General features: G+C 43.4%; 1 protein-coding gene across 4 annotated transcripts in view; it reads left to right on the top strand.

The window, feature by feature from the left end:
* The window catches only part of GOLGA4 (golgin A4), a 456,386-nt gene that overhangs the window by 157,829 nt on the left and 277,492 nt on the right, over positions 1 to 21,065 (top strand). For all 4 annotated transcript variants that reach the window (XM_029589809.1, XM_029589811.1, XM_029589810.1 and 1 more), the window contains one exon: positions 2,329 to 2,376. In XM_029589809.1, coding sequence (XP_029445669.1) covers positions 2,329 to 2,376 — 48 coding nt within the window. The remainder of the gene's footprint in view (positions 1 to 2,328; positions 2,377 to 21,065) is intronic.

Below are 21,065 nucleotides of genomic sequence, written 5' to 3'. Positions count from 1 at the left end.
ATGGAACAAGAAAGATTCTGATCGCTCCAGCATAGCTGAGGCAACTATGGTATGCCTATCTTGTACAACTTTCAGTTCAAATTCCCTATACCTAACAGCATGGATGTTGAACGCGTAGTTCTGCAAGGTTGAATTTGCTGGGATCAATCCAAAATATTCTCATTTCCGTAAGGAAACCATCAACTCGCTGCAACTATTCATTTAAGTGGTGCCGTTATTCCATGTGACATGTCTCTAACTCCATTGACCTTTACACTTGTGAGCCTGGACAATTGCTAACATATCTACATAAATTATCCCAGTCAGATTGGCCATTTCTTCAGTCAGGGTGCACCTAAATGCTATCACAGCATATCACAATTGAGTTGAAGGGCCATTGATATCAACACATCCTCTCATCTCCCATTTCAGGAATAGCCTCCTTCGGCTTCATCCTCCTGTACAGTAAACCTCTGGTATCATGGGACATTAATGTTATTCTGTCAGCATTAATGAAATTCCTGTTTGAACCTTTGGAATCTGCATCTCTAAAACATTTAACATGGAAGGTTCTGTTTTTGGTGGCAATGACTTTGATGAAAAAAGTAAGTGAACTTCAAGCATTGGTTCATTTCCCTCTGTATTTGCAATTTTTCCATGATAAAGTAGTACTTCAAATGCATCCAAAATTCCTACTAAAGATAGAGTTTGCTTGTCACCTAGACCAGCTTATAACCCTTTCTACTTTTTTTCCTTAAGCCACACCAGAATGAAAAGGATAAAGCACTATATACAGCAATTGTAAACGAGCCTTGGCTTACTACAAATGCAGAACTCAAGGTCATAGACACACATGTCAGCTCTTCATCTCTTATAATCCGAATTACTTGGGAATGGCAGTGACAAAAAGGACCTTGTCAAACTGGATAATTTAATGTATACAGCTCTGTTATAACTCTAATTCATTGCAGTTGTCAACATCAAGTGCACACAACAGCCTTTTCTATAGCTCACCTACATGAGGTACCTATTGAGGACATTTGCAAGGCTTCAGTGTAGTCGTCCAGTCATACTTTTACGTCCCACTATTGTCTAGACCAGCTATTAGCTTCGGACAGTTCAGTGGATAGAGCAGCCTTAAGACACATGACAAACAATTAATGGCAGTCCCCCCAAAAATCTAACAAATAAATGTCACATGACTTCGCAGCAGTCTTCACCTTGGGACTCCCCAGACAGCATGGATAATTTAGCCTGCTTATCAACGGAAAAAAGCAAGTTTGCTTACTGTAAATGGTGTTTTCCATAGATAGCCGAATGAATTAGCCATGCATACCCACCCTCCTCCCTGAACAACCTTCTAGGGCACACATCTGTTGGATGCTTCAATACGAACTGAGAGATTCACAGATAATCGTGCAGGAATGACTGCACATGCTTAGGGAGAGCAAAGCTATGTAAGCTTGGAGAGCTGGCTCCGCCCTGTGCTGTTGGATGATGTCACCCAGACAGCTTGGCTAATTTATCCTTCTATCTACAGAAAACATGGTGTATGTTAAGAAAATTTGCTTTTACCCCTACTCATGATTTTATAGTTCTCTATCATGTCTCCACTCAGCCATCTCTTCTCCAGGCTGAAAAGCCCAAACCAATTTAGCCATTAATCATAGGGGAGCCATTCCTTCCCCTTTATCATTTTGGTGATTCTTCTCTGCACCTTTTCTAGTTCTAATATAGTTCTGAGATTGGGTAACTAGAAATGCACACAGTACTCAAGGTGCGGTGGCACCATTCTCCATTCCTTTCCTTATAATACTTAACATATTTACTTTTTTGGCCACTGCTCCGCACTAAGCTGAAGATTTCAAAGTATTGTCCATAGTCACTTCAAGATACTTTTCCCATTTCTTTCCTCAGATTTGATTTTTATGTTTAAAGTTTGGATGTTTTTCTTATCCTGGTCAGTTTTGGGGGACTACCATGTTCTACCTCTTTTTCTGCCCCAGTGCCTTTGCAAAATGCCCAGACTTCACCTTTGAGGTGTACCTATAACATGTTGTATTCCTTAGCACAAGAGGCGAGACAAGGTATGGCTGGAAACAGAGAAAAATAAAAATCTTCTGACTAGGTGACCTTCAAGAATGACTTTTGAAAGTGTTTTTGTTTGCAGCTGACTCTAAGGAGCATGGGAGTGAAAATATTGATTGGGTGGGATATTACTGTATCAGGTCTCACCAGATTAGGGGAAGTAAGTGGTTGCCGTAAGCAGGATGACTCCTCAACCACAAATAAATATTTGATTCAACAAGTGCTGGGCTGCTAACAAATACCATGTTTTGTGTATTTTAGCTGGTCACTACATATAGAACTCTACAGAGAGAGAAGGAAAAGCTACAGGTAAGATGTGCTTTTGTTTTAGCATTTTAGAGAGAAAACATTTTATTGTCATACAGATTACAAACAATAACCTGGCTTGCATTTGTCTTATACAGCCGAATCAACTGTAAAATTACAATTTGTAAACTTTTTCACATTTTTCCCCTCCGTAACACCGTCCCGAGAACAAATACAAACCTCCCACACCTTCCCCTACATAACTGTCCCTCCACGGTTCCATTTCCCAGTCTATCAACAGATAGCATGGGTCAATTCTAATTAACTTTCTACATAGGAAGCAAAGACTAAAGAAGTCTAGTGGCAAATTATTAATAGTTTAGGATCAGGTTATAAGCTTGTGCTGGCAATGTCTGTATATACTATAACTGTTCCAAACTTCCATAAAGAATCTATTTTCATATTAAAAAATCTACATATTGTACAGTGTGATTAGTTATTCAAGTCACATGACTTCTGTTACATAGAGTTACCTTGTGCTGACAGTTTATGACTGGGGAAACTTGGAAATCTACTTTTTCATTGATAAGCAGGCTGAATTAGCCATTACATTTGGGTGACATCATCTGGTAGCACCGATCAGACCTGTCACTCCAAACTATAGAGCTTTGAGCTCTACTGAGCATGTGTAGGAGTTCCCACGCGAGTCTCCTCAGTCATTTTTTGTCTGAGCTAAAGCACGGCCATGTACTTGTCACTCTTCTATTTTTCACTTCAGTTTGCTATTTTTCTTCAGAAAATTTCTTTTATTGCTGCTTCTGCAGCCACCTAAACAGCACTTTTCAGTGCTACTTTAAAAAAATAAAGACAAACCGGTACTGAGGGAGTTGAAGCTAAAAGAATAAAATCAATAACCAAGAGTGGTCTCAAAAGTTCCCTGTGTGGGGAAAATCATGTCCCTCACAATGGACATGAGCTTTGCTAACATTGTTTGGGACCAGATCATGACCAAAAGAGTTGTGCAGCCTGTGGACAAATGTCTCCATACTCACAACATTCCAGGGCCTTGTGTATAGTAGTGCTGCGTAAATCTCAGAGTAGTAGCCACTTTTTGTCCTACAGAAGCAGCATTGTCTACCTCCTCAGAAAAATCCATGAGTCAAAGCTGCTCAAATCTCTCCTCCACGAAGGTTGAAGCTGCAGGGTTGAGTTCAGCTGTCAGGAAAGCATTGATGCACAAGTGGCATTACTCTTTGAAATGGCCACCCATCCATCAAAAAAACCAGAAGCATCGAGGGGCATCGAGGCCGGTGCTGATGCAGTGTCCCTTTTTGATGCTGCCAATGCAACAAGATGCTTCGAAGCACTGATGCATCGATGCTTTCTAAACACAGTGTGGTTAAGCTATCGACGCACGAGATGTCACCAATCCTCTCAAAACATTGATGCATCTTAAGACCATTGATGCATGATGTGCCACGATCGTAAGCCGTGGTTCATCAACACACACAATGCACCGACATACCCAATGCCTTCTGCACCGACGCCACCTACAATAGTGCACCAGCCATTGATGCACTGATGCATGTCGTCCCGACACATATTGACTCTTCTGATGCTGCGTTCTCTTCCACATCTTGTAGTGGTTCACCTGATGCAGGCCACAATGCATTCGACACACTTCTCACTTCATGAGGTACCTGGATCGTCCTCAGGCATACAACTTACAAAATCCTCATTTGGGTCAGCCAGAGACACTGCATCTCTATTCTGAGATCCGAGAAGTCTTCCAACCTAACATTTTTCAGCTCATCCACGATCAGCTGGAAAAGGAGTTAAGCAGTCCTTACTGCCCCATTGGTTTGGAGGCTAACACCTCTAAGATTGGTAGTGGAAGGTCTCCGATTTTAGATGGGGGATCCATTTCCAGCTGTCATACCACTATCCTCCAATAAACTGCCTATTACATATAAGGAACAAATTCTGGTTTTGGAAGAGAATGTCCCTTCACCAAACCCAGGCCAGAGGACACAGCAATCCTACCAGAAAATTGCAGTCAGTCATTGTGGAGTCGGCTATGAAGAAGGCAAACCCCCCCCCCCCCCCATGTATTTACACCAATTCTCCACCATGTAAAGATCATAAACTACACAACAATTTTGGCCAAAGGACATTCCAGGCTGCAGTGCCATCTCCCTGTATAGCTAACTACCAATTCTATATGGTGCAATATATTCATGATTGTCTGCAAAAACTAAACTGTATTTATCTTCATCTGAACAAAATATGGTTCTACAGCCTTTCTGGGACACAGAGGAAGCTGAATGCCATCTTCTCTGTTTGGTGCACAAATTCTTTGATTTTGCTCTGGGAGCTTCTGCAACCTCAATTGGAGCCAGATGCATGACAAGGCTGCAAGCCAGTTCTATCCGAGAGGATGTCTGTGAGAAATTAGTGGACCTCCCATGCCTGAGCGAAACCTCTTTGGAGAGAAACTCCAAGAAATGGTCTCGCAGATAAAAGATTAAAATGTAGCAGTTCAGTCTCTGGCTCTAGAACAGCCTACTTAGTCACAGAGTCCTTACTACCTCTATAAGAACCAGTATTTTCACTGATGGCTTTTCTTGCCTTTTCATCAATACCGACTCCCACCTCTTCCATAAGAGCATCAGCAACAGCCTCCAGTCAGGCCCAGACAACAGAACACCATCAGCAAAAAAACTACCCAGCAGGCCCAGTTTGCACCCCACCCTTCTGGTGGTGAGAAAAATTCAATATTTCTTCAACAACTTGTGTCACATAACCCAGAATTCTTGGGTTCTCAGCAATGTACAACATGGGTACCGGTTACGTTTATCTTGACTCCCATCCCTTCACTACTATTCCCCCCTCTTGTCCAAATCCCTCTCATTTACAACAGATCCTTCAGGAAATGCAATCTCTTCTCAACCAACAGGTGATGAAGATCTTTCCTGTTTTTCTACACCAGCAGGGTTTCTATTCTAGATACTTCCTTATCCCCAAAAAGTCGAGGGATTGCATCTGATCCTGAATTTGAGGCCTCTTGATAAACACATTCCTTGAGAGAAATTCAAAATGATTCTCCCACTTATTCAATAAAATGAACAGATGTGTGCCTTGGATCTCAAGAATACCTATACCTATATTCCAATTCACCTGATTATTGGCGCTACTTATGGTAACAGGTGAATTCGTCCCACTACCAAAACAAAGTCCTTTCATTCATGCTCTCTTTCACAAATCTCATAAAATGCCTTGCTATATTTGCAGCATATCTTCATTGACAGGGAATACAAGTGTTCCCATACCTGGATGACTGGTTGATAACAGTGAGTTCTCGAGAAGCAGTTCTCTACTCTTGGAATATAATCATAAGCCTCCTGCAGAGCTTAGGCTTCCTCATCAACTCCATTAAGTTCTCTTTGACACCCCTCAGAATCTATAATTCATAGGTGAGAATTTAGATTCCTTATATCAGAGGGTTTTTCTGCCCAGCAACTGAAGATAAACTATGCTCTCATTCTTTTGAATGTTACTTTCCAATTTGCCATCCACAGCCAGAAAATTACTAATCATATTTGGTAATATGGCAGCAGCCATCCATGTTGTACCGTTAAACTTCCACATGCGGTACCTACAAGGGGTCTACGGTCCCAATGCGATCAGCTTACTCAACCCCTCTGTTCAGTAATTCACATCACACCATAGATGGTAGGAGAATTACAGTGGTGGTTATGACCTTATGTACTACAAAATGGAACCTTCCTCTGCTTGTCACCATACCAGTTCGTTCTCACAACAGACACATCCACCAAAGGCTAGGATGCACATGTGGAACCCCTTTGTACTCAGGGAATTTTGTCACCTCAGAAATTCCTCCTTCAGATCAGTCTACTGGAGTTATAAGTGACATGGCTTGCCCTTCATCACATTCACTCATCTCCTCCAGAACAGACATATCCTGATTCAAATGGAAAATCAAGTTGCAATGTTGTATGTGAACAAACAGTGGTGAACGGGATTATGGCTTCTCTGCCGAGAAGCCCTAAGATGTGGAACTGGGCCGAATGCCATCATGCAACTCTACAAACAACTTATCTGCAGGCATCTCAAATGTCCTAGCAGATCATTTCAGGAGAGTGTTTAGACCTCACAAGTGATCTCTATAGCAATCAATTGCAATCAGTTTAGGGGGTCTTCCTACAGTGGACCTCTTTGCATCACAGCAAAACACAAAACTAGATCAATTTGCTCCATTCTTCCAAGCAACTGCAGGATCAGACAGAATGCTTTCCTTCTTAACTGGGACCAGAACCTAATGTATGCTCTCCCACCAAAACCTCTCATTCTCCAAGGACAAGCAGGATAGTAATCCTCATACATGGGTGACATCATCCAATGAAGCTTGGCATGGAAAACTTTGACTCGTGCACTGAGCATGCCCAGCATACCGCTAACCATGTGTCCTCGCGGGGTCCCTCTTCAGTCTGTTCCTTTCCGTGAAGCTGCTTCCTTGCAGTCGTGAGCTCACGCTTCTTTTACACAGTTTTATAAAAATTTGCTGTTTTCTTCCCGCATCACGTTGGGTCCCTCATATTTTTTGTCTGTTCTGCTCTCTATGACCTGGTAAGTCATTCGATCATTCGCTGTCAATCACCGATGGTTCCATCCCCCGGTGTCTGCCGACCATTAACTGTGCGCCATGTACTTTTTCCGATGGCATCGACTGGTTTTCACCAGTGCCCCTGGACTATGTCCATCACAGACCCCCACAATGTCTGTGTCCTTTCCTGGGGGCGTCTTATGATGTCCGCGGTTGTGACTTCTGTGCCCAGATGACCCCAAAGGGCGATCGAATCCGTTCCGCCCAGTCAGCTATGTGGGTTCTACTCCAGGTATTTTCTAATACCCAAGAAGATGGGGGACTCCGGCACATTCTGGACCTGAGGTCCTTAGACCATTTGGTGAAGGAGAAATTCAAAATGGTTTTGCTGGACACCTTGATCCCCCTTTTCAAAGCGGTAGACTGGCTCTGGACCTGAGGTCCTTAGACCATTTGGTGAAGGAGAAATTCAAAATGGTTTTGCTGGACACCTTGATCCCCCTTTTCAAAGCGGTAGACTGGCTCTGCTCCCTAGATCTAAAAGATGCATATGCCCATATCCCCATCTTTCTAGCGGATTGGCAATACCTCCGATTCCTGATCAACGGGAGTCACTACCAGTATCACGTTCTGCCCTTTGGCCTGGCATCCATGCCCCATGTCTTTACCAAATGCCTAGTGGTTGTTGGTGCCTAACTTCGGAGAAGGGGAATTCATGTCTTCCCGTATCTTGATTATTGGCTTATCATGAGCACTTCAGAACAGGGGGTACTGAGTGCCCTGTGCACCTCGATCCAAATTTTGGAAACTCTGGGATTCCTGATCAACTATCCAAAATCCCATCTTCAACCGTCCTTGCAACTGGACTTCATTAGGGCTCGACTGGACTCTGCCCAGGCGAAGGCTTTCCTGCCTCGAGACAGGGCAGAGACCCTCGCGGCTGTTGCTTGAGTGGTCTCTGCTTGCGCTCAGGTCTCAGCACATCAGTTTCTCTGGCTGCTAGGCCACATGGCAACAACAGTGCATGTCACCCCCCTTTGTTCGGCTGCATTTACGCAGAGCACAGTAGACGCTCTGTTCTCAATGGTGTCAGGCTTTCCAAGACCTGCATGCGTGTGTCCTAATCGCTGCACTGCTACTTCAATCCCTTCAGTGGTGGGCAACTCCCTTCAGTTTGGAAAAGGGATTCCCCTTCTGGAGCCCACAACCCCAGGCTACCCTCACCACAGATGCATCTCAGACGGGGTGGGGAGCGCAAGAATCGCAGTTTCAAATCACGCACTCCAGGCATTCCAAGAGCAACTCCCGGAACAAGGTAGTTCATGTTCAGACCGATAATCAGGTAGCTATGTGGTATCTGAACAAACAAGGGAGAAACGGGATTCTTCACCCTCTGTTAGGAAGCAGTCCATATTTGGTCATGGGCCATCAACAACAGCATCCTCCTCAGGGCAGTGTATTTCCCAGGCATGAACAACACCCTGGCAGACTCCCTGAGCCATGCCTTTTGTCCTCATGAGTGGTCCCTCAGTCAACAGGTGGCGAACAGGATCTTCCGTGTGTGGGGGATCCCAGACATAGAACTCTTTGCCTCCCTGGAAAATAGGAAGGTGGACCGCTTCTGCTTCCTAGGCTGGAGGAGCAGTGGATTGCTGGCAGAAGCTTTCTTGATTCACTGGGGCACCAGGCTGCTGTACCCTTACCCTTCCTTGCCCCTCATCTTGAAAATCCTCCAGAAGCTTCATCAGGATCAGGCTTCCATGATCCTGATCGCCGCCTTTTGGCCCCATCAGGTCTGGTTTCTGACCCTACGGGATCTGGCCTTGCACCTCCTGATTCGGTTGGGAATGGCCCTGGACCTAATCACACAAGACTGGGGCAGGCTCCATCACCCCAACCTACAAGCCCTGGTCCTCATGGTTTGGATGTTGACTGGGTGACTGTGCAGGCCCTTGGCCTTTCGGAAGAGGTATCTTGACTTATTTTGGAGTCCAGGAAGCCGCCTACCAGAAAATCTTACAATATTGAATGGAAGAGGTTTTCCATTTGGTGCAAGGGATGCGGTCTGGATCCCCTCTCTTGCTCCCCTCCTGCGCTCTTAGACTATTTGCTTTCCCTCTTTGAGTCTGATCTCCAGACCATGGAGCCGCCCCCAGTCTTCCCTGTGGCAGGAAGCCATCTCCGATGCTGGGCCTTGCTTGCAGCCTAGTACCGCCTCCAGCCTCCTTCTCTGCGGCATGGACGCTGCTGTCCCTGGTCCTGCCTTAGGTGCATGGCCATGCCTCTCCTGCCTTAAAGGGCCTACGGTGGGAGTAGCCCCGCGGCCCCTCCTGTTGATGGTCATCCAGGGTGTTCCTCTTCATCCCTATAAAAAGGGCCCTTTGTCAGTTCTTCAATGCCTTTGCAAGGAGCCAGTCCACTCCTGGACTTCTCTGCATCTTCAGCTTCTTCATGGCACTCCGTTCTTCATGGGAATTACTCCGCCGTCTTCTTTGGTGTTCCTGGTCTCTCATCGGATCTCATGTCTTCGTTTTAGATGTCCCTGATGACTTCGCCTTCAGTGATTCCTGATGTCTTCGTCATTAGATGCCCCCTGATGTCCTCGTTTCTAGATGTCCCAGATGATCCTGCCTCAGTTGTCCTCGTCGTCAGATGCTTCAGATGTCCTCGTCCCCAGATGTCCTCATCTTCAGTTGATCCCATTGTCTTTGTCCACAATATATTCAGCCTCATCATCAATTGAACTAGCTCTTTGTCACCTTGGAGTTGCAATTGCAAAGAGAACTTTATCCAGTTGGATAGCAGATTGCATTCATCATTGCTATTTGTACCTTGGCTGGACTTCAACTTACAGACTCTGTCAAGGCTCATCAGGTACAAGCCATGGCTTCCTCTGTTGCCCATCTCTATCACCCATTGAAGATATCTGCAAAGCTGCAATGTGATCCTTGATCCACACTTTCACTTCTCATTACTGTCTAGATAACACATCAAGAACTGACAGTAGATTTGGATAAGCAATTTTTCAAAATCTGTTCTTGCTGTAGTCCACTCTCCAAAGTGAAGTCTGGGTTGCTTATTAAGTAATTGCTCCGCTGCAACCCTCAACCTAGCGCTCCTCACATGTAATGGTTAATTCAGTTTTCTTATTGATGGAAAAAGCATATTTGCTTACTGTAAATGGTGTTTTCCATAGATAGGAGTAATTAGCAATGGAATACCCACCCACCTCCCTGGAGAGTTGACTACATAGCTAGATTAACTTTGTTATTGATTGAGGAGGCTCATGAGGCAACACTCATACAGGAACTGTTGCACATGCTCAGTAGTGATCAATGCTTTACAACTTGAAAAGATAAGTCCATTTGATGCCATCTAATGATATCACTCACATGTAATGGCTGATTCATCCTGCTATCTATGGAAAACAACATTTACGGTAAGCAAGCATGCTTTTTTTGCCTCAGTCAAGTTGGCCTGTGAGGGGGAGGGGGGGAGGCAAGAACCACAGGATTCTGTCTACTTCTCCTATGAAAGCAGCCTCTGTGCTGTAAAACATCTTGTCAAAAGTTAAATTTCCTGAAGCTAGACAAAATGAGAATTTCAAACCTGTGTGTTTTCCTTGCAAGTTTATCCCATTCTGGTGCCAACAGAAAAAAGAAAGTTCTTCATTGGTGCCATCGGCCAAGAAGCATCACACAGAGAACAGATTCACAAACCCTCAGTGCCATCTTCCAAGAATCATGGTGCTGAGACATTAGCTTAGAAGGACTCAGCACCAGCAAAAACCAAGAACAGCACAGGTTTAGCAACATGGAAGGAATTGGCACCATCAGACTCCAAACATGATGTGGAACCAGCGGTGTGGAAAGATACAGTGCCATCTATTAGAAAGCATAGACTTGAAAGATTGGTGCAAGAAATAATTAAACTCTATACAGTATCACTGGTCGTATTGTCTCTGTCTTATATGGTAGTGCCAAAAGATTTCAACACCAAAGTTCCTTGGCATGGAAATTTAAGCTCCTTCAACTTTTATAGCTTCCCCTTCCATCCTGGTTCCGAAATTGGATGCCTATTCCATAAGAGCACAGTCTTGGCTTCCTTTACCAAATCTTTCTGATTGTCAATTCTTTTCTCCAAAAGATGTAGACAGATTTAATCAAGAGTTATATGACAAATTTACCATCTATCTCTAAGCAAGATCCTCCGTACAGCCTATTTTAAAAAGTTGGCAACAGAACATCAATCACAGTCTTCTATTCTTCCATACAAGAGACAAACTACGACAAAATCTTCTGCTTCCTTGTCATCAATGGACAGGTCTACACCTAAGAATTCTCCAGTAGTCATTTCCGATTTTCAAAAATCAGTTGCTCAGACTAATCAGAGTCTTGTCATTCCTTTCTGGTTCTTTGGACCTCCCTTCTGACCCTTCGCCAGAACCTCAGAGAAGCAACACATCATTTTGAGGATATGCCTTTTCCAGCTTTTCTACAGAAAATATCAGAGGATATTCCTTTCCAACTGGAAGAAACTTCTAAACAGTGTAATTTCAAGGAGTTCTAAAGTTTCTTTAACCTCCAAGCAAACTAAAGCTGTTCCAGTTCACAAAGCCTTACAAGAACTGCAAACTAGAATCTAGAAGAACCCATTCTCTGTGAATCCAGTTGCCAAGAACATAGGAATAAAGTATGAAGTACAACAATGTCCAGGACATATCAAATTACAACTACCTCATGAGTCCTTGGTGGTAGAATCAGCAATGAACATAGTAAAGAAATATAAAACTTTCTCTTTCATTTTTCCAGAAAAAGAATCAACATTGTTTGGCTAGTATGGGAAAAAAGCAATATCAGACAGCAATGATACAATCTAGAATTACAGAGCACTAGTTGCAGATGATACAATATTTATATAATACCGTTCAAAAAATAAGAGATACCTTGCATTGTTTTTTATCAGGATCAAGGACAAGCTTCCACTTCTTTAAATGAGACCGAAAAATATTCTAAACACATGGCTAGATTAATATGTAATTCACATGATGCATCATCTAGGTCATCAGTGAAAGCTACTGTATATCAGCTAGATGGCATGGCTGAAAGTATCTGGTTTTCAAGATGACATGCATGAAAGAATAGCTGATGCTGCTTGCTCAGGAGAAAATGTATTTGGTGAAAACTTAAGATGTAATGGAAGTCTTAAATGAATATTATAAAGTCTTGCAGACACTTAAAACAGCTACATCAGATACATTTATTCAAAAAGTTTCCAACAGCACTATTTAAGGAAACTATATTACTACTTTATCCATATTATAAAGACAACAGCCTTATCCTCAAAAAGCCAGCAGATCCAATCATGTATCAGAGATAGGCCTCAGCAGATGCAGACTCAGTTATTGCCTCTAAAACCTAATCAGGGTTTTTGATTCCCAGCCTTCTTTTCAAAGTTTTCCAGTTGAGGGAAGACTTCTGCATTTTCTTTAACAATGGTCTTTCGTCACCTCAGACCAGTGGGTTCTCACAATAATCAAACAGGGATATAGGCTGAATTTTTTAATAATTCCACTATCAGTTATTCTCCATCCCTTTTGTTACTCAAAAGAATGATACAGAAAGGAAAAGCTTTTTTTCCTCGTCAGAGGATGCTGACTTTCATAACATTAGTTCACATCATTTCAAAGCATCCTACAGTAACAACAAGAACCATCATGAGGATGCTAGGTCACATGGCAGCAAACGTACATGTCATGCCTCTATTGTATTTAAATATGAGACAAGCACAGTGACCCCAAACTTTTTACTGGAAGCAACACTTTCATATGTTGAAAAGCAAAGATTTTTCACTACTCTTATATGTGCCTTGAATTGGTGGACACAACTATCTAACCTTCTTATTGGTCAAAACTTTCATCTGCCATAAATTCAACATATAATGAACATAGATGCATCCTGCAGGATTGGGGAGTTCACTTAGGTGAGATTTGTTCCCAAGGTCATTTCAAGAAGCAAGTTTCCACATCAACCTTCTAGAATTAAGAGCAAGCTACATCGTTCTCCTTTTGTTTGAAACCTGGCTATTGGATTCCATAGTTCAGATTGAGAAAATACGAACATGCCATACTAGGTCAGACCAAGGGTCCATCAAGCCCAGCATCCTGTTTCCAACAGTGGCCAATCCAGGCTATAAGTACCTGGCAAGTACCCAAAAACTAAGTCTATCCCATGCTATTGATGCTAGTAATAGCAGTGGCTATTTTCTAAGTCAGCTTGAATGATAACCGGTAATGGACTTCTCCTCCAAGAACTTATCCAAATCTTTTTTAAACCCAGCTACACTAACTGCACTAACCACAACCCCTGGCAACAAATTCCAGAGTTTAATTGGGCGATGAGTGAACAAGAATTTTCTCCGATTAGTTTTAAATGTGCTACATGCTAACTTCATGGAGCGCCCTCTAGTCCTTCTATTATCCGAAAGAGTAAATAACCTGTTCTAGATCTCTCATGATTTTAAACACCTCTATCATATTCCACCTCAGGCGTCTCTTCTCCAAGCTGAACAGTCCTAGCCTCTTTAGTCTTTCTTCACAGGGGAGATGTTCCATGCCCTTTATCATTTTGGTCACCCTTCTCTGTACCTTCTCTATCGCAACTATATCTTTTTTAAGATGTGGCGACCAGAATTGTACACAATATTCAAGTAGCAATCAATTATATCAACAAACAAGGAGGGACTGTTTCTGCAACTCTTTGCAAGGAAGCAGTCAAAATAAGGATAATGGTCAGTTTCAAGAAATATACAGCTTTCAGCTGTCTATCTCCTGGGAAAGGCAATGTTTTAGCAGACTTGCTCAATTCACACCTTCAACCTCACGAATGGTTCCTTCACAACACAGTTCCTCAAACCTTCTTCCATCTCTGGGGATCCCTGCTTGTAGATTTCTTTGCATCTGCATAGAATTACAAGCTTCCACTCTGTTTAGTCCTGGGGGAATTCTGCGCTGAAACCCACACTCAAGCATTACTCCCCACCCCCCCCCTTACCTCCCATGCTCTCTCTCACACCTTCCTGCTCTCTCTCACCCTCCCCTCCCTCACACTTTCTCCCCTCTCTCACACTCTCTCCCCTCTCTCACACATACATTCTCTCTCACCGGCATCCCCCACCCCCCTCTTACCACCTCCTGCTCTCTCACCCTCCCCTCCCCCACACCCTCTCCCCTCTCTCACACACACATTCTCTCTCACCGGCATCCCCCACCCCCCCCTCTTACCTCCTCCTGCTCTCTCACCCTTCCCTCCCCCACACCCTCTCCCCTCTCTCACACACACATTCTCTCTCACCGGCATCCCCCACCCCCCCCTTACCTCCTCCTGCTCTCTCACCCTTCCCTCCCCCACACCCTCTCCCCTCTCTCACACATACATTCTCTCTCACCGGCATGCTGCAAACAGAGCGCATCCCGCATGTGCTGCGGGACGTGCTCTGTTTGCAGCAAAAATGAAGGCCCGGGCGTGCCATTCGCAGTGAAGATGGAAGGCCCCCATGTGCTGCGAACAGCATGCCTGGGCTTTAATCTTCACCGAGAACGGTGCGTGTCCCACGGCACATGCGAGATGCGCTCCGTTTACAGCATGCCGGGTGAGAGAGAATGTGTGTGTGAGAGAGGGGAGAGGGTGTGGGAGAGGGGAGGTTGAGAGAGAGCAGGAGGAGGTAAGAGGGGGGGTGGGGGATGCTGGTGAGAGTGTGTGTGTGTGAGAGAGGGGAGGGTGAGAGAGAGCATGGGAGGGTAAGGGGGGTGGGGAGTAATGCTTGAGTGTGGGTTTCAGAGAGGGAGCCTATATGATGGGAGGGGTGTGGAGGAGGGGGATGTGAGAGAGAGCATGGGAGGTAAGAGAGGGGGATGGGGGATGTTTGAGTGTGGCTTCCAGAGAGAAGGAGCCTATATGAGGGGAGGGGGGTGTGGGGGAGGGGAGGGTGAGAGAGAGAATGGGAGGTAAGAGAGCGGGGGGGGATGCTTGAGAGTGGGTTTCAGAGAGAGGGAGTCTATATGAGGAGATTGTGAAGGAATGTGTATGTGTGTGAAAGATTGGGAGCTCGTGTGTATGAAAAAGGGATTGTGTGTATGTGAGGGTGCTAGCCTGTGTGAAGGGGTGCAAGAGAGAGAGACATAGGTAGCCTGTGTGAGGATGATTGTGTGAAAGAGAAAGGGAGATTGTGTGGGTGTCTATGCAAGAGAGTCGACCCTGTATGGGATGTGTGTGTGTGCGAAAGAGTGAGGGAGCCTGTATGAGGGTGTGTGTATGTGTACTAGAGAGAGAGAGCATGTGTGTGAAAGAGGGAGGGACAGAGGGAGCTGTACTGAGAATGGGGTCAAACTCTGGGACTGGCAATAGAGTGGAAGGGCTTGAGCCTAGAGGTGGAGGGGAGAGATACTGGCGGGTGGAGGAGTTGGGGCCTGAGAGGGCAAATTGGCCAGGGGAGTAGGGAGAGCGAGTGGAAGGGAGACTCTTACAGTGAATTTCTAGGGAAATTCTGCTCAAAATATTTAAAATTCTGCATCTTTAAGTAATAACTTTTTTCTGTATTAATTTAAAATGTAATTACTTAAAGACTGTCATGTAAATTGTGTTATTTTGACCAATATAAAGGTTTTGTGCGCAGAATTCCCCCAGGAGTATCTATTGCTTCAAAAGATGAAGCAACCAAAGCATTGGCTCCAGATGCATTTCTGATTCATTGGAATAAATCCTTATTGTATGCATTTTCTTCAATTTCTTTAATCTCAAAGACATTGCTCAAATTGCAAAATGACAAGGGCCAAATGATTCTAATTGCTCCATATTGGCCTTGTAAAGTGTTATGCGTGCCGGTCGTGGCTACCGGCGGCTGACGGGAACTCTGTTGGGACCGGCACGGCCGCGGGGAGACACCCCCGCCTTGCGTACCAGGTCTGAGCTGCTTTTGTGGCTTCCGCCGCCGGACCTGCACCACCACCTGCGGTGGGGAAGACGACTGCCGACCTCCTCTTTGCGGTACAGGGCCGCAGACCAACGCCTCCGGCAGCTCTCTTTGGGCCAGGCCCTCCCTAGGTGCGTGCCACGCCTCCTGCAAAATTTTAAAGGGCCAGCCTCATTAATTATAGTCCACCCCTTAGATGATTCTGGAGCCTGGGGCTATTTCAAGGGGACTCCTCTTCCACTTCCTCGACTCTGCAATGAGTCTGCTTCCCCTTGGTGACGTCTTCAGTGCTTCATGAGTCTTGTTCCTGCCTTCCGAGTCCTGCCCCTCTTCCCGTTCCCATCCTCCAGTTCCTTCGGACGGATGATCTGTCTTCTGACCTTGGCTTCAGTGACTCTTTTGGCTTCTGACCTCGGACTGGCTATTGGTGACTCTCTGGCTTCATACTCTGGACTGTCTGTTGGCGACTCTCAGGCTCCTGACCCCGGACTGGCTATCAGCGACTCTCTGGCTTCCGACCTTGGGCTGATTATCATCATTGCTTCCAACTGCGATTCCACCGTCTTCACAGGGGTCCACCTAAGACCAGCCAGCCCCACGAACCCAAGGGCTCAACCCGTGGGGCACGGGGTTGGTATTGGTGAAGCTCCAACTGGCCCCTGCATCAGTTAAGCCTCACCTCCCGACGGTAGGAACCTGTGGGGGTTTAATCTCACAGGTAGCGCCAACTCCTCCTCGGGCAAAGGGTCCACATTCTCCTCCGGGAGTACAACATAAAATATGTTTTCTATGATTTCAAACACTGCCAGTGGCTCCTCCTGTCCACTTTTCCATCTTTTCAGAACTTCTCAGTGACTCTTCTCCATCCCATCCTTTATTCTCTAGTATTCATATCATCCATATTGAAAGCAAAGTAGCAATGGCTATGCTGTTTTCTTTAGAAATTAAACAAATTTTACTAGCTACAAAAAAAAAAAAAAAAAATCCTCCACCATTAGGTGGAAGAGGCTTTCTGCTTGATGCACCACTGCAAATGAGGATCCATTTACCTATTCAACAGCAATGTTACTTCGTTATCTTTTACACCTGTTTAACTTAGGGTTAATTGTCAGAATTCATCTCCGTGCAACTGCAGCATGTTTTCACCATATGAAAGGCAGTCCTATATCTCATAATACTGTAGTTTCCAAGTTTATTATCTTTATCTTTATTAAAATTTAATTGCTTACATGCCAGAGCACTAATCTCAGTGTATAGGTCATAACAAACATAATTCAAAATCATTTACAGATAAAAATATCAACACATGACCATATATCTTGATATGAAATCCAAGGTTTAATACTTGAAACCGTCAACCAAAGTACCACCTACCCTGTGGGACCTAAATGTAGTTCTGGATAACTTTGGAGACTACTGACATCAAGTAGCTGACTTGGAAACTCTAATTTTTTTATAGCTATCATGTCAGCATGCAGAATAAGCAAGCTTCAAGCTCTAGTTATTTATCCTTCATCTATATAAATAAAAATGTTAAATAGTTTGTACGTCGTCGCTAATCTCGCCAACCGCTTTACCGAATGTGTTCAAATTTGCACACAACATTCACTTCCCGTACGGGAAGGATCTTATACACTTACATTACATATAGGTCACACCTGTGACAGATAATACAAGTTTAAAAATTGCTTACACAAAACAGCGACATCTGGTGGCTGTCAGCGCAAGTGCAACATCTTACACCTTTCACACACACTCACACACCACACCCCACCCCCAAACAGGGCTATTGTCTTTCATTCACACTCCCTCATAACACACAAGGAACTAGAAGAAACTTTGTTAAACTTCAACCACAAAAACTGCATAGACGCAACAACAGATTGGATATTGAAAACCAGTAAATTGGCAGACGACATTAACCCCACAAGAACAATACAAATCCATGAACCAAAACAGAAAAACCCTTGGTTTAATGAAAAAATAAAGGAAATTAAACAAAACCTGAGAAAAAAAGTGGAAAAGAGACAAATCAGCAGAAAATCTAACCAAATTCAGGAAACAACTAGCCTTTTATAAAAAAATAATTTTTGAAGCAAAAAAACAGTTCTTTAGTTCTAAAATTGAAAAATTCTCTAACAACCCACGAACACTATTCAACATAGTTAAAAATCTAACTAATGATAAATCAGAGATTACACAAGCCCCACAAGAAAACAAATGCAATGACCTAGCACACTATTTCTCTGACAAAATCACAAACCTTAAAGCACAAATTCCGATCCTAACAAGACAGGAAATCAAGATGCAAAAAAGAGATGTGACACAATTCTCCACATTTGACGAGGTATCACAAACCGAAGTTGAAGGCATGATAAAAAAACTGAATCCTGCACCACATAAAATTGACACCATTCCTACTACAAATATAAAAAAACTAGCTGAAATATCCTCATGCACATTAGCCAAAATAATTAACCTATCACTCAATGAAGGAGTCATGCCAGACTCACTTAAAAATGCAATAATAAAACCGATCTTGAAAAAGAAAAACAGTGACCCAACCGTTTTAAGTAACTATAGACCTGTTTCAAACTTGCCGATGATCGCAAAATTAATAGAAAAAGCAGTACAAAAGCAACTAGCCGAACATCTAGATAACAATAACATACTCTTCCCATCACAACACGGCTTCAGGAAACACTATAGCACTGAAACATTACTAATCTCTCTAACTGATAACGTACTTCGTGGATTTGACAGTGGAAAACACTACATCATGATACTGCTAGATCTGTCAGCAGCATTCGACACGGTAAACCATGACATACTATTGAAAAGACTGGAAGAAATTGGATTACAAAATAAAACAATTGAATGGTTCACATCCTATCTGAACAATAGATCTTATCAGGTACAGATAAAAAACACAATATCAGACAAAATCAAACTAAAGACAGGAGTCCCCCAGGATTCAGCACTCTCGGCGACGCTATTTAACATTTACATGCTACCCCTCTGCCACCTGCTAGCGGGACTAGGTATCATACACTACATATATGCTGACGACATTCAGTTAATTCTACCGGTTGAAGAAACAATTGAAAAAACACTGAATTTTGCAATGTTATACCTAGACATAATAAAACAACTATTAAACCAAATGGAACTAGTAATCAACATCGAAAAAACAGAATTTATACATCTTGAACGAAAAAACATTAAAAAAATTCAAAATCCCATCCAACTAAAAAATGGCAAATCAGTTGAGCTAACTGATAAAGCTAGAAACCTAGGAGTAACTATAGACACGGAATTAAGCCTTAAACAACACATATCAATAAAAGCAAGAGAAGGCTACGCCAAACTAATGGTCCTTAGAAGACTAAAACCCTTATTAAATCAGGAACACTTTCGTATAATACTCCAAACATTAATATTTGCCAGCACGGACTACTGTAACACACTTTTCCTAGGATTGCCATATACTATTATCAGACCACTGCAAATATTACAGAACTCAGCTGCCAGAATACTCACTGGTAAAGGCAGAAGAGATCATATCACCCAGACACTTGCAGAATTACACTGGCTCCCAATAGAACAAAGAGTACAATTTAAAACAATATGCACAGTGCATAAACTAATAAATGACGAACAGGCTGACTGGCTAAACACCGCACTTCGATTACATGTCCCGCAAAGAAATCTCAGATCGGCCAATAGAGCTCTACTAACCATACCCTCAGTCAAAACAGCAAAGTTGACCCAAGTCAGAGAGAGAGCACTATCCTTGGCAGGACCTTTACTATGGAACACATTACCCCTAGAATTAAGGCTAATGAAAGATTTAAAACTCTTCAAAAAAGGCTTAAAAACATGGCTCTTCAAAAAAGCATTTCACAGTGAGGTAGCTAAATAACAACACAAAAACAGCTGAAAGTCACCAGTACAAAATGCAGAGTGCATAATCTTATTACATTTTCTCATAAAGTATATTTAAATGACAGTATAAACATATGATTGCGCTAACAATCATAACTGGTAACCACATCCACCCCCCATTTAGAATATATTATTGAACTATGTAACCGTATAATACTGGCACCTATTGGATAAGCTAGAAACCAAACATTTTTGTGCCTATCTGTAAACCGTTGTGATGGTGCTCTACTAAACGACGGTATAGAAAAGTTTTTAAATAAAATAAATAAATAAATAAACAAACACAGAAATCCACACTCATCACACCACACACCCCCACCCACACGCCTGCCAATGTCACTTACTTCACCCACCCTCCCAAAACACACCAAAACACGGATTCCTGGCTGCTACATTGGGAAGCCACGCATTTCACACACCCTCCGATTTTAAATTAAAGTACCCTCTTCCACCCACCCATGCACTGTACTCCGATCACACACACTACACCTGAAACAAGTCCGTGCTTCTCCGCTGGCACCACAGGAACATAGAAACATAGAAACATAGAAATGACGGCAGAAGAAGACCAACCGGTCCATCCAGTCTGCCCAGCAAGCTTCACACATTTGTTCTCATACTTAACTGTTTCTCTTGGCTCTTAGTAACCTTATGTTCTAATTCCCTTTTCACCCCCACCATTAATGTAGAGAGCAGTGCTGGAGCTGCTTCCAAGTGAAATATTAAGTTTGATTAGTTGGGTAAGCGGCAGCATAGCTCTCTGCCATGAAGCAGAGGGCAATGCTGGAAATGTGTGAAGTATCAGTTTTTCTTTTCCCCTGTCATTGAAGCAAGGAGTCATGCCGGACATGCACCGAAAGTGAAGAATGCCTTGAAAGTCACATTAACTATCATCAAATATTGAAAAGCCTAATAATTGGTAATACCTATAAGCCCATGAACCCATCCCTGTTTTTTTTTCTTTTTTTCTTTTCTTTTTTTAATTGGGAGATGGATGCCCTTCATCCTTCTACTCTGTGAAGGTGGACACCTACCACCGGCCACTGGCATCCCGCTCCGTTAATGCCTCTGTGGCTACTGCCGCTCCATGCAGTGTTTTACTACCTGCTCTTTATATGCGTCCTCTAGAACTGATGGATCCCATCCCTGGGTTTTTTTATTATTTATTTAATTGGGAGATGACAGCCCTCCATCCTTCCGCTCCGTGAAGGTG

Source organism: Rhinatrema bivittatum, chromosome 2, assembly GCF_901001135.1.
Source record: "Rhinatrema bivittatum chromosome 2, aRhiBiv1.1, whole genome shotgun sequence".
NCBI classification, from domain to species: domain Eukaryota; kingdom Metazoa; phylum Chordata; class Amphibia; order Gymnophiona; family Rhinatrematidae; genus Rhinatrema; species Rhinatrema bivittatum.
This window is presented reverse-complemented; position numbering and strand designations above follow the sequence as displayed.